General features: G+C 45.5%; 1 protein-coding gene across 1 annotated transcript in view; it reads left to right on the forward strand.

The window, feature by feature from the left end:
- Nucleotides 1–12,379, forward strand: part of FNTB (farnesyltransferase, CAAX box, subunit beta) — a 61,347-nt gene that overhangs the window by 16,451 nt on the left and 32,517 nt on the right. Inside the window, exons 3-4 of the mRNA XM_019733415.3 lie at nucleotides 7,503–7,575; nucleotides 9,719–9,810. Of these exons, the coding sequence (XP_019588974.3) occupies nucleotides 7,503–7,575; nucleotides 9,719–9,810 (165 nt within the window). The remainder of the gene's footprint in view (nucleotides 1–7,502; nucleotides 7,576–9,718; nucleotides 9,811–12,379) is intronic.

Here is a 12,379-nt window from a genome sequence, read left to right on the forward strand (position 1 = left end):
CAGGTGCCTGCTGTGCTTCCATGTTGTCCTTCCATTCCTGTATGTGGTGCCCCCTCAGAATTCCCCAAAATCCTGAGCAGTTAGGAGATGTAGTTCTTCATACTGTTCTTTCCAAGATCCTTACAAACAAGTTCATCTCCCCTCCCAGCCTCCCGCAAATGACTTATTGCTTATGTAGCAGAGGCTTACTTTTTGACTAGAGATGCCCCTGGCTTTGATGAGTTTAAGACCTTCCCAGGAGCCAACAATGGACTGAATCCCTGTCATCCCATCTGTTAAAAGCAAAGGCATGATTCTCCAGGAAGGTCCAGGTTTAGGGGGAGGAAGTGTGTTTGCTGTCATTCCGTCTGCCATATTCATTTAAAGTCATTCAATCCTTCACTCCTTCAGCCACAGCATCTGAGGGGCTCCACAGGGCCAGGCGCTCTGCTGGACTCTGGGAACAGGGAGTGAGGCCGCCCCCGGTCCTGCTGGGCTCCCAGTCTCATCAGGGAGGTGGCCATTAAACAAACAAATGCAAATACGTAGGTAATTACCAGTGGGATGTGTGTCAAGGAAGAGAGAATAAGAGGGAGAAATAGTGTAGGTTGGGAAGTCAGGGGAGGTGTCTTACTCCAGTCTAGTTGCTATAACCAAATATCATAGACTGGGTGGCTTAAACAACAAACATTTATTTCTCCCAGTCTGGAGGCTGGGAAATCCAAGATCAAGGCACCAGCAGATTCGATGTATGGTGCAGGCCCAGTTCCTGGTTCATGGATGGCCATCCTCTTGTTGTGTCTTCACATGGTGGAAGGGGCATGAGGGAGCTCTCTGGGGCCTCCTTTAAAAAGTACACTAATCCCTTCAGGAGAGTTCTACCCTCATGAACCGATCACCTCCCAGAGGCCCCACCTCTGGGGATTAGGACGTCAACGTAGGGGTTTTGGAGGAAGACAAACATTCAGTCTATAGCAGAAGGCCTCTCAGAGAAAGTGACTCTTAGACCGAGACCTGGAGGGTGAGTAGGAGTTGGCCGGTTTCGGAGGTGGTGGGAGGGGTCCAGGCAGAGGGAAAGCTCGAGCGAAAGCCCTGAGATTGAAAAAGAGCAAGTGCAAAGAAGGCAGTGTGAGTGGAGCTCAGTGAGATGAGACTGGAGAGAAGTACGGGCAGGCACGTTGTGAAGGGTCTGGAAGCCCAGAGGCCTCACTCATGATACATGCGATTTACATTCCTGCCCAGTACACATATATTCCTAAGTTCCTTCTCTGACAATGGAACTGGACTCCCAATATCCTTCATGCATTTACTGATTTGATGATTCCTCTTGTGTGTCCCAGTCTCCAGCTCCCTGATCCACTTGAGGGCTGACACCCTGCGTTCCCCTCTTACTGCTCCACTCCTGTGCAGGGCCCACCTCGTTCTGCTCCACCTAACTGAATGTCTTGAGGGCTGACTTGTTCAGCAAGGAAAGGGAAAGAGCTCTAGCTTTTCTTAACGCCCTACACAGAAAAGCATTTTTGAGAGAGGTGCATTGAGAATAAAGGAATGGGAAGGGTATTAGTCTGCTCAGGCTGCTATAACCAAGTACCACCGACTGAGTAGCTTAAACAACAGAAATTTAGTTTCTCACAGTTCTGATGGCTAGAAGTCCACGATCAAGGTGCCAGCAGGATTGGTTTCTTCTGAGGTCTCTCTCCTTGGCTTGCAGATGGCTGTCTTCTCCCTGTGTCTGTAGGCACACATACCTGGTGTCTCTTCCTCTTCTTTTGTCACCATACCTCATTTAACCTTAAATAATCTCTTCAAAGGCCTTATTTCAAATATAGTCACACTGAAGGTTAGGGCTTCGACATATGAATTTTGGGGACACAATTCAATCCATGGCAACATGGCTCTTACTACAGATTCTGGCTGACCAGAAGAAACTGGATGTATGTCCCTTCAATTTAAAAGAATCATAAACCTCAAGGGAGAAGTTAAAACTCAGTCACTTGGTACTGTGGCCTTTGAAGTTCTAGATAAACATCTAAAGAAACCTTTTCCAGGATTTTACAATAACGCATATTAGCATTTGTGTGTGTGTGTGTGTGTGTGTGTTTATGATTAAGCAGATGAAAATGAAAGAACATTTTCCCTTGTGGAAATGGTCACTGAAAGGAACTTCTCTCCCCCTGTTTGTGGCTAAAGTTGGTTTTGAAATAAGCTAAACAGAGAACTCATTGGTTCTCTCCCAGCAGGACTCCTAGGGCCTGGCTGTCTGTGAGAGAGGTTCAAGATGGGAGGAGAGCTATCAGGGAGCCGCCTTTGGGCTTCCTCAGGTCCTGTCCCTATGGAACAACCTGGGGCTGCAGAAAATGTGACTGAGGCTTCTTTCAATTAGATGTTTCTGGGAAGCTGAGGCTTCAGGTAGTTTCCTGTCACTTAAGGATCCTAAGGAGTAAGCCAGTGTCTCTTACTCCCTAGAAATAGAAAAGCATTTGCGTCTTAGGTCTCTCATTTTCTAGCGACTGAAAAGCTCCTTGTCAAGTAGAAGGAATGCTGAGAGAAGACAAGAAATGGGTTCCTTCTCTAGGTTTTCTTTCTTTCTTTCTTTTTTCCAAAAAGGGGGAGAGTTTGTTTAGTTACGTCATTCAGCTCTCTAAAAATACTAAGTCCTGTAGGGAAGGTTAACCTCTGGCTGATGGGTGTCCTGCAGTGTGATGTGTAAGAACACACTGGAGAACTGATAGAACAAACCCCTGAGCCAGAGCAGACACGTCCTTGAGTCTAATCACCCCTCTCCTTGGGCTCTCCGCTTGATTGCATTTTAACTTCCCCTTGGAGACTTATCATTCTTTATATCAAAAGGACATATATCTAGGGAGAACAGTCTCTTTTGGTCAGTCAGAAATTAGCTTTACAATTCCTTTGTTCTTTTATTCATTTGACAAATACTGGGGGTGCCAAAAAATGTATACAAGTGGACCCTTTGATCAACGTTGCTCAAGCAGTAGTTCACTGTAATCAGAAGTGTCTGGATGCTGATGGTAACCACTTTGAGCACCTCTTGTCATTGCAGAAGTCAAACATGACTTTTATTTGTCTTTTGTTATCGGTATATATTGAGTATTATAATTTGAATACAGTTTTCCTTTCTTAAAATGTGTATCCATTTTTTTGGCACCCTCTGTAGATGTCGAGAGCCTGCTCTGTGTCTGCTGGGCACAGATGCTAGACTGACATGAGCTCCCCTCGCTGAGTTACAAGGCAGTGGAGTAGGCAGGCATACTGAACAGGTAATTCCAATAAGTACACCCCCTTTCTCGCATCATCCCTTTCCCCAGCATTATACTTAGGGTCACAAAATTTTATTTACAAGAAACCTTTAATGCTGTTTTGTCTGACATGAGGAGGCTAGTGTTCTCTTTTGGAACAGAGTGTTTTCCTTTCTCTCCTCTGTGGCTTAGCAGCTCAAGGTATTTGGCATATTCAAATTCCTTTGACTGTTTTTCGGACAGAGAAGAACTGACCTACAGAAAACCCCTCTGTGAATCGGTCCATTCAGAGGTAGAAGTCCGGAGTTCTGCCGCTAAATTCTGTGCTCGCCCTCTCCTGCTTGGGGTTCTCAGCCTCCCCTCACTTCCCGAGTGGGTCCCTGCCTGCCCACATGAATGCTGTCTGGGACCTGCCTGGTTCTTCTCTTTCATCCTGTCGATCCTGCCACACCCAGTCTGCTCAGCCGGGCCAGCACGTGAGCTGTTTCAGCGATTCCCTGATCTCAGCCTGTTCCGTCACACCTCTGCCTTTTTGCTCCCCCATCTTACCAGTCCTTACCACACCCTCCCTCCCCATCGCTGCTTCTGCTAAAGGGTCCCAGCAAGATTTCCAGGAAAAAAGATCGTGTAACACTGCCTATTGAATGGCTTCACCAAAAGTGTATACTACTTAGCTTTAGCTGGGCCCTCACTCCTGCTTTCTAGTCCTTTTATTTATCTCCTATAGATTCCCTAACACATTCACCACAATGGCCAATCCACAATTCTGCCACATTCTTGTCTTCTAATTCCTGAGAAAATTGAGGCCGTCACCCTTGAGTCTCCTTGGTTTCCCTCATCCCCACTTCAAAGTCCTGTATCTGTCTAACTTCACACTGTCTCCCATCACTCTGTCTCCAAGAATGTAGAATGTGGGCTCTTGCGTTTTCAGCCTCTCCCCTTTGCTTCAAGCATGTTCGCTTCTTGTCTGTCTGAACCACCTGCCCTTACCCCAGTGGCCCCACAGGCCACCACTCTGTTGTCTTTCTTCCCTCACAATCACCACAAGCACTGTTAGATTGTGGGTTTCGTATCCCGTCACAAGTGTTACCCCCTCCCCAGTCCATTCAGGATGCTGCAGCCAGGATAATCTAGAAAATGCCAATCTGACCATGTCTTTCCTGTGCCTAAAAGACGTCAATGACTCCCTTAAATTTTTTTTAATTTTCCTTGTTTTAGTAATAGCTTTAATGAGATGTAATCCATATATCATACAATTCACTTATTTATAGTGTACAATTCAGTGGTTTTTAGTATAGTCACAGTGTTGTGCAGGCATCACCACTGTTAATTTTAGGACATTTTCATCACCCCAAAAAGAAATCATCAGCCATCACCCTCCAATATCTCCATCCCCACCCTGGCCTCTGCCAACTACTTAGTCTACTTTCTGACTCTATGGATTTGCCTATTCTAGACATTTCATTTAAACGGAATCATACAAAATGTGATCTTTTGTGACAGTTTCTTTCACTTAGCACAGTGTTTTCAAGGGCTATCCATGTTGTAGCACAGTGACTCCGTTCTTTGATTTAAAATCAAACTCCCAAAGTATTTATAAGTCCTGAATGATCTGCCATCTCTGTAGCTCTCCAGTCGGATTTCTCACTGCTCACTACCTTGTACTTTGGCTCCAGCGGGACTAAACTCACTGGAATGTACCTTGGTGGTCCCTTCCTGCAACACTGTCTGTCCCTTGCATTTTGCCTGGCTGATTCACGTCCATCAGGTCTCCTTCATTCGTTGACTCAATGCACTGTCCTTTGGGAAGTTTGTTCTGATCCTCCATGCCTTCCGGGGAGCTGCCAGAGCCCACCGCATTTCCTGTCAGACTGGGCTGTGATTCCACTGACTTGTCTGTGTCCACCTCTGGAGCACAGCATGAAGGAGCAGAGTCAGCAGCCACCCCAGCACCGGACCCCCAGTCCGCACAGAGGGCTGCTCACTGAGTCCTGCCCTCTGGACCTCCTTGAAAGAGAAATTGAGTCTGCCTTCTCTTCTTTATGATCTGGAATCTGCCCTCACTACCCCCTGAACTCTCTTGAAGGTTGCCAGCCACTTTGTGGTTTGCCCTCTTTTCCCTTAATCTTGCTGCAGGATTTGCCACTGCTAAATACCTCCATGATATTCTCTCCTCCCGTTTTGCCTGTGACCTGACACTGCCTGTGTCCTTCCCCTGCTTATGTCGTATTCTTCATTTCTCTCCTCTGGCTCTTTGTCCCCCTCCCAGCCCTTAAAGATGGGCCTTCCCCCACTTCTGCATTCAGATTTTCTCCCTGCTCTGTCCTCCACTCCTGCAGCTTCACTTCTCACCTGCATCCAGATAAACGATTCCCAGTCTGTCTGTGTCACCTGGATCCCTCTCCTGAGTCTCACATGTGTTTCCAACAGTGCGATTGGCAGCCTCACCTGCATACACTTTCAGTGCCTTTAAAGTCCACCTGTCCAGAAGTCAGCTTATCATGGGTCACTGTGCCAGTTCAAACCCGAAGAACTCTAAGTACTTCCCACCTGGTTGACTCTTAATAATTGATCGATAAGCATTTGTTCAATTGAATACCTACAAAAGAGAATGGTTCATCTTAACCAGTCTTCCCACCTCCTCTCTCCCCCCACTTAGTGCTTTCATTCAGTTCTGTTTGTAAACACATACTGAATACCTGCTGATGTCAGATAATTTTTCTAAAGCACAGTTCTGGTCATTTTTTTCTTAGCTCAAAATCTGCAGGGCTTCCCTTTGCCTGCTAAATTGACTAGAGATTCCTCAGCTGGCATCCCAGCCCCCTGCAAAAACGACTTCAGCTGCCTTTTCGATCTCTCCTCTCATTCCTAATGTTCAGGCCAAATCCTCTTGCACACTTCGTACCTGTGCTGCCGTCAGCCACCTGCACCTATTTAAACTTAATTTAATTAAAATTAAATAAAACTTACAATTCAGTTGCTCAGTCACACGAGTACATTTCAAGTGCTCATTGCCACATGTGGTTAGTGGCTACCTGGTGGACAGCACAGATGACATTTCCGCCATCACTGAAAGTTCGCTGGACAGCGCTGGTCTGTACCTTTTTTGTTTCTGTTCCCTCTGGCTAAGCTGTCCTCCCCCTGTGTCCTCCCCTCCTTGCCGTCTCAACCTATACAATTTTTCTCCCTCTACTGGGGCTGCCCCCCTCATGTTTCACCTCTTCCCCATAACCTTTGCTGATCATTCTTTTATTTCTTAATGAGATGGGCCCTCCCTTGAGAGCCTCAGTAGTATTTTATCTATGTTTCCTTTATGGAACCTACCCATTTTTTTTTTCTCTTATTGTAGCCACTTTTATCCTTATTTCCTTTCCAGTGCTGAATTGGAAGACTTTTTGAGATAAAGACTACACCAATGATCTTATTCTGTGCATAGCATAGTGGGAGTTCCATAAACAATTGTTGAATTGAATATCTAGAAAAGAGAATGGTTCTTCTTTCATTTCTGAAATCGTTCAGTGCAGTGCATGTCTTGCCTTTCTGTTTTTGTCCTTCCTTCCGCAATCACACAGGCTCTGCTGCCAGACCAAGCACCAAGTGCAGCGCCCGTGCTTGGCCTACCTGTGCAGGTGGCCATGGGTGCCGCATTCTGTCCTGAAGCCAGTATTGCCGACATCAGTGCCAAGGAGAGCAATGGGCTGCAGAATACAGACGATCCTCTGGCCAAGGCTGTGGGTCATGTAGGAGGTGGAATTTAGGGAGGGAATCATAGACGGCAGGATACAAACTACAAACCTCGGAGAAGTGACCCCAGAAGAAATGACTGCAATGACAGAGGCTAACCAAGTCAGGGAAGTGGCGAGGCTCAGATTTAAATTGCTTACAGGATGGGGAGCCGTGCGATAGCTGTTTACAGTTAGACCCTGGGGGAACTTTCTGGGTGGTTTGTCACTGCCTGGCTGTGTGTGTTTGTTGTGGCTTTTTACTCAGCCTAAAGTCACCCGCCATGAAGAAGAGGATCTCAGAAGATTTGCCAGTACATTTTCAGATACTTTAGGGACATTCAGATACTGGTTTCCTTTCTCTAGCTTAGCCGCCCTTGGGAGCTATAGAAGTTGCTGGTTTTCCATTCATTGACTGTGGGGGGACGTGCTGAAGCTGAGAGTGTGTAGGTGCTCGTGTGTGCGCACTCATCTGCACATGTTTTCTGCAGCAGGTGGAAACATATGCTATTAGAATAAGTTTACACGCTCTTTGTCTTTCCAGGCTCGTTTTGCAGAGGGAGAAGCACTTTCATTACCTGAAAAGAGGCCTTCGACAGCTGACAGATGCCTATGAGGTAAACACACTGTCCAGGAGCTCTTTCTATCAAGTTCTCAGCCAGATCTCTCTCCCTTTTTTCTCTTTGAACATAAAAGACTTACGAGCCTGACCTCTTGCAGGCTCACTCATTGTACCATGTGGCTCCGGCAGGAACCAGGTACACAGGAGCCAGGTCCCACAGAGCTGGAAGCCCCACCTCTGAAAGGGCAGGACCAGGTCTCTTCCTATCTTCTCCTCCCGCAGAGCTCGTGGAGCACCCTGGATCGGGTGGGTTTTCTTCCGCCATTAGGTCACAGCTGAGGGGTTCATGTGCTTTCTTCTAGACACCCCTTGACAGCTAGCACAGAGGCAGTTACCTGTTCATCCCAATCCTTTGCCCTATAAGCTGATCTAATTCCTACACTGGCCAAAGGATCAGTATACAAATCCCAGAGAGTACTATCTAGTTTAACATTGTCAACATGCCCACTGTAAAACTCACATTCCTCAGGTCCCTAGGGTTCCACAGGGGCCCTGGGGACATGGGGAGGGGTCCTGGGAATGGGGCTGAGTGGCAGGCAGAGGGGGAATGTGAGCAGGAGGGCTCCAATCTTCCTGCCCCGCTTTACAGAGAGCAGGCTGCTCTGAATTTGCTTTCTATTTGGGGGTTGTATATTTAATTATTTACTACAGGGATTGACCAACTCAAATGTAGACCCAAGCAGGTAGCATAAATAAGAGGTGGACTGGGGGAGACTGAGGCAAACCAGAGGCCCCATGCTTTTACTCTGTTCCTGCCCATAGCTGCCATCTAGGAATGGAGACCCAGGTTGCCAGATCTCTCTTTCTCTCTCTCTCTCCTAAATGAAGCCAGAAATCTAGATTCTGTATGATTCTCCAAATGCTTAAATGTTGCAACCAATTTCAATGAAACAAAACACTACAGGGAGCAAGCAGAGCACATCCATGGACTTCAGTCCTCAATAGTTAGGATCCAGTCAGTCCTGATGCAGTTAATCCCATTACCAACGAACCATTCATTGAACAGTGTGCTAAAAGCTCACCATGCATTGTCTCATTAATTCTCACAACGACTCCATGAGGTAGGTGAGTCTTTATTTTTTACAGATAAGGAAACAGGCACAGCAAGATGAATTAATTTGTTCAAAGGCACATAGCAAATAAGAAGAGGAGCTGGGACTCAAACCCTGGCAGGCCGAATCTATAGCAGTGTCTTCGGGGACCACACTACTGCCCCCAGGTGGCGAGCTCACCGTAGCACATGTATGAGGAGGGCTCCATGGGCCGGAAACCTGGGTTCTTGTCTCATCTCTGACATTTACTGTCTTTGTCATCTGGAAAAAGTTCATCTCTCTGGACCTCACTGATGTATTTTTAACCTGTAAAACAGGGGCAGTAATATTACCTGCCTGCCTAGACCGTGAATGCTCAATGTTTACAGCTTGAATTAGGATCAAGTTCTGTTCACACGTCACCTTGGAAGCCTTTCCCAGCGCCCCTAGGCAGGGTTAGTTGGTCTCTTCATGTGTTCCCTCAGGACTGCTTCTGCCTGTTACAGCATTTCTCAACGTGTAGGTACACATGTGTTATGTTCCATCTTGTTCCAGAAAGACATAGGTAATTATCGTTATGTGTCTGTCTAGTGCCCTTTTCCTCTACCGATAACTATACACATTCTATATCCCAAGCATCTCAAGAATAGGAACTGAATTTTATTTATTATTACACTCCCAATATGTAATACAGTGCTTGACACAAGGTAGATACTTATTAAATATGTAGTTAATCCGCGGATGAGTTAATCCCGGAAATCCTTTTCTGAGATTATATATCTCTGTGGGTCGACACTGAGAAAACAGTAGCGCTTAACTGCTGAGCATGCGAGAAGTCCTCTGCTCAGCCTTCCTTCCGTGCCGGTCAGGGAAGGACCCATCGGGTTCAAGGTGAACGTCTTTGTCGCATTGTCCTTTTCTCATATATGGTTATTTCAGCTTCTGGCTTTGGCCACAAAGCAAAGCGTCCCTCATTCCCTGACCATTCATAGCGTGCCCTCCTCGCCCTTTTCAGGCTGCAGGGAGTGAGACAGATGTCTCCTTGTCAGCAGTGTCTGGGACTGATTCTGAATAAGGGGTGTGTTTTCTCCCCTGTGCCTTTCACAGTGTCTGGATGCCAGCCGCCCATGGCTCTGCTATTGGATCCTGCACAGCTTGGAACTACTAGACGAGCCCATCCCCCAGGTGGTGGCCACAGAGTGAGTCTGGCTTCGGGGAACTAGGGTGTTCCCTGGAATTGTAGTTTGAGTTTGGGGTGCTTTTTGTTTTGTTTCTGTTTTATTTATTTTAAATGAAAAACACAAGAGTGCTTCAGAGAAACCCATGTCCTTCTCTTGACCTTCAGTAACTTCCTGAAACTCCTCCACTTTAGAAGCCTGTTGTAAGGTCATGGATAGAAAAAGACTTTGAACTCCCAAGAGAAGGATTCTGATTTCTTCTGTGGCTTTTTCTTTTGATCTTGTTCTGGTCTTTGAGAAAAGCCTTCATCATCAACTCGGATGCCATGATTTCCCAGACAGCACAGTATGCACTTGAATAGTTTCTGTGGGGAAGCAGGTGCCAACCCAGGGAACAGAAATGCCTCTGCCTTCCGTAAGCACCTCCACAGAAGTCCCCCTCACCAATGCCTGGAGGACAGTGTAGCTCTTAATGGCACCAGATGTGTTACCGTCTCGGTGTGCAAATGCCATGACTGACAGTTTTCTTCCGATTAGAGATCTAAGCCACTAAGATTCTTCCCAAACTGCAGGGGCAGAGGTCTTCTCAGCGTGGCACCTCATCCTTAGACGTTCGTCACGATTTATATGTTAAAGAAGAAGAAACTGCTCTTCAGTCCAGTCTTAGGGATGCCTTGGGGGAGGAGAGGGCAGCCAGCAATTGGATCCAATGCCCCAGTTCTTGCTGAGAGACGGCATGTCCCCTAGGCAGCCACTTGAGCTTCTCTACCCCCCATGGTGTTCCTGAGGGACAGGAGTCTGGGAGGGGAGGCCCCTGCGCCAGGTTCAGTTTTTCCACAGCACATAGAGGTGGCTGTACCAGGATGCTTAGAGGCTAGTCGTGCCCCTCCCTGGCCACAGTGCATGGGTCACACTGTCAGGTCAGGAGAACAGAACCACACATTGTCTCATTCATTCTGTCTTAACAATAACCTCTCATTCTTGCCTTCCTGGGCAGGGTGTCTTGTGATGAATGTGGATAGGGAAGATAATAAAGAATTCGGCCATTAACCCTTGTGATGCATACGATGCTTTCTGAGGGAGAGGAAAAATACGCATTGTCTTCCTCATGATGCTGCTGGCCTAGCTGCTTCTAGCTCTGGAAGGAGAGTTGGATACAGTTTCTGCAGTAACAGGAATTTAATTGTTAAAATAAAGGCCCATGTGTTTTTGAAATACCAGTTGGAGGTTGTGGATTGTTTGGGAGGTTTCGCCCCCCACACATACACAATCAGGGTGTTCGGTAGGGGAATGGGAAAGTCGTTCATGAGAGAAGAAGGAAATGGTAGGGATTATGAGAGTGAAGTACAGATGCCTCCTAGAGGAGGACATAGACCGATTTGAAAAGGGAAGATAGTGATAAGGGCGTTCCTTGGGTCAGCATCGATTTTGAGTTTTTTCTAGGTTGTATACTTGGTGTTTTATAGGTAAGTCTTTTCTGAGGAAATAAGTGTCAGAGCAGCTTTTGTGGCAACATCAGATAGGAAGAGAGCATCCCTTTAACCGGCTTTTCGCATTGAACAATTGGAGACAACCTAAGTGCAACAAACAGTAGGGGATGCTTTCAAGTACAAGTTTAAGTAAATTATGGTGCAACACATGCAATCAAATATTATGTAGTCTTTTAAAAATTAAAAAGTTAACAGTTGTTAACTAGACTTATTGTGATGATCATTTTGCAGTATATACAAATATCAAATCATTATGTTGTATACCTGAAACTAATGTTGATTATACCTCAATACAGAATTTATATATAAATGTGTATATTTATGTAGAGATGTTCATGATTTAAGCACAAAAGATTTCACTTTGATAGATTAAAAATGTAGATGACTATATTCATAGGAAAAACCAGAGGAACACACACACACACATTATTTCTGGATAGTGGAGTTAAAGGTGATTTTTTTCTTTTCTAGGGTTATTTGCATTTTCTAAAATTTCTGCAATGAACTTTCATTGTTTTGTAATTAAAAGAATGTTTTAAAACTGCAAAGCTGATTTGTCCTAATTTCAAGGACCATTTGATAATTAATGACTGAGAATTTTTGTTTCATGGCTGCCTTAAAAGCTTTGCTTGTGGTTCTTCTGAGCATTGATTTAACAGACTTTTGAAGAATTACTTAGACTTTCCAATAATAATGTATTTTGTTTTGTGCGTAGCAGGCAATTAACTCTAGGTGCAGATCATATTTGTTATGAACAGAGCCTAGTAGCTCTGACATATAAGGAAATAAATTATTTTTAGTAAGATACAGAGAAATCTTAGTGACTTCTACAAAAATATGTGGACTTTTTTTTTTTTTAGACTATCTGGTATCGGATATTGCCTTTTTATTTATTTTGCACAGGAAAAAGAAGTGCTTTGAAAATGTGGTCAGGTTCGTTTTTCTTCTTTTTTACAAATATTAAGGTGACCTAGAGGCTGAGTTTAGCTCTGAAGTTTTATTATTTCCTGCCCTCTTCTCTCCCCACTCCCTCACCTAGTGAGCAACACATACACAAGCACACTTCTCTCTCCTGTTTTGTGGTCCTATTGGGCTTCTAT

This window comes from Rhinolophus sinicus, chromosome 3, assembly GCF_057876585.1.
Source record: "Rhinolophus sinicus isolate RSI-liver-muscle chromosome 3, RSI-T2T, whole genome shotgun sequence".
Lineage (NCBI taxonomy): Eukaryota > Metazoa > Chordata > Mammalia > Chiroptera > Rhinolophidae > Rhinolophus > Rhinolophus sinicus.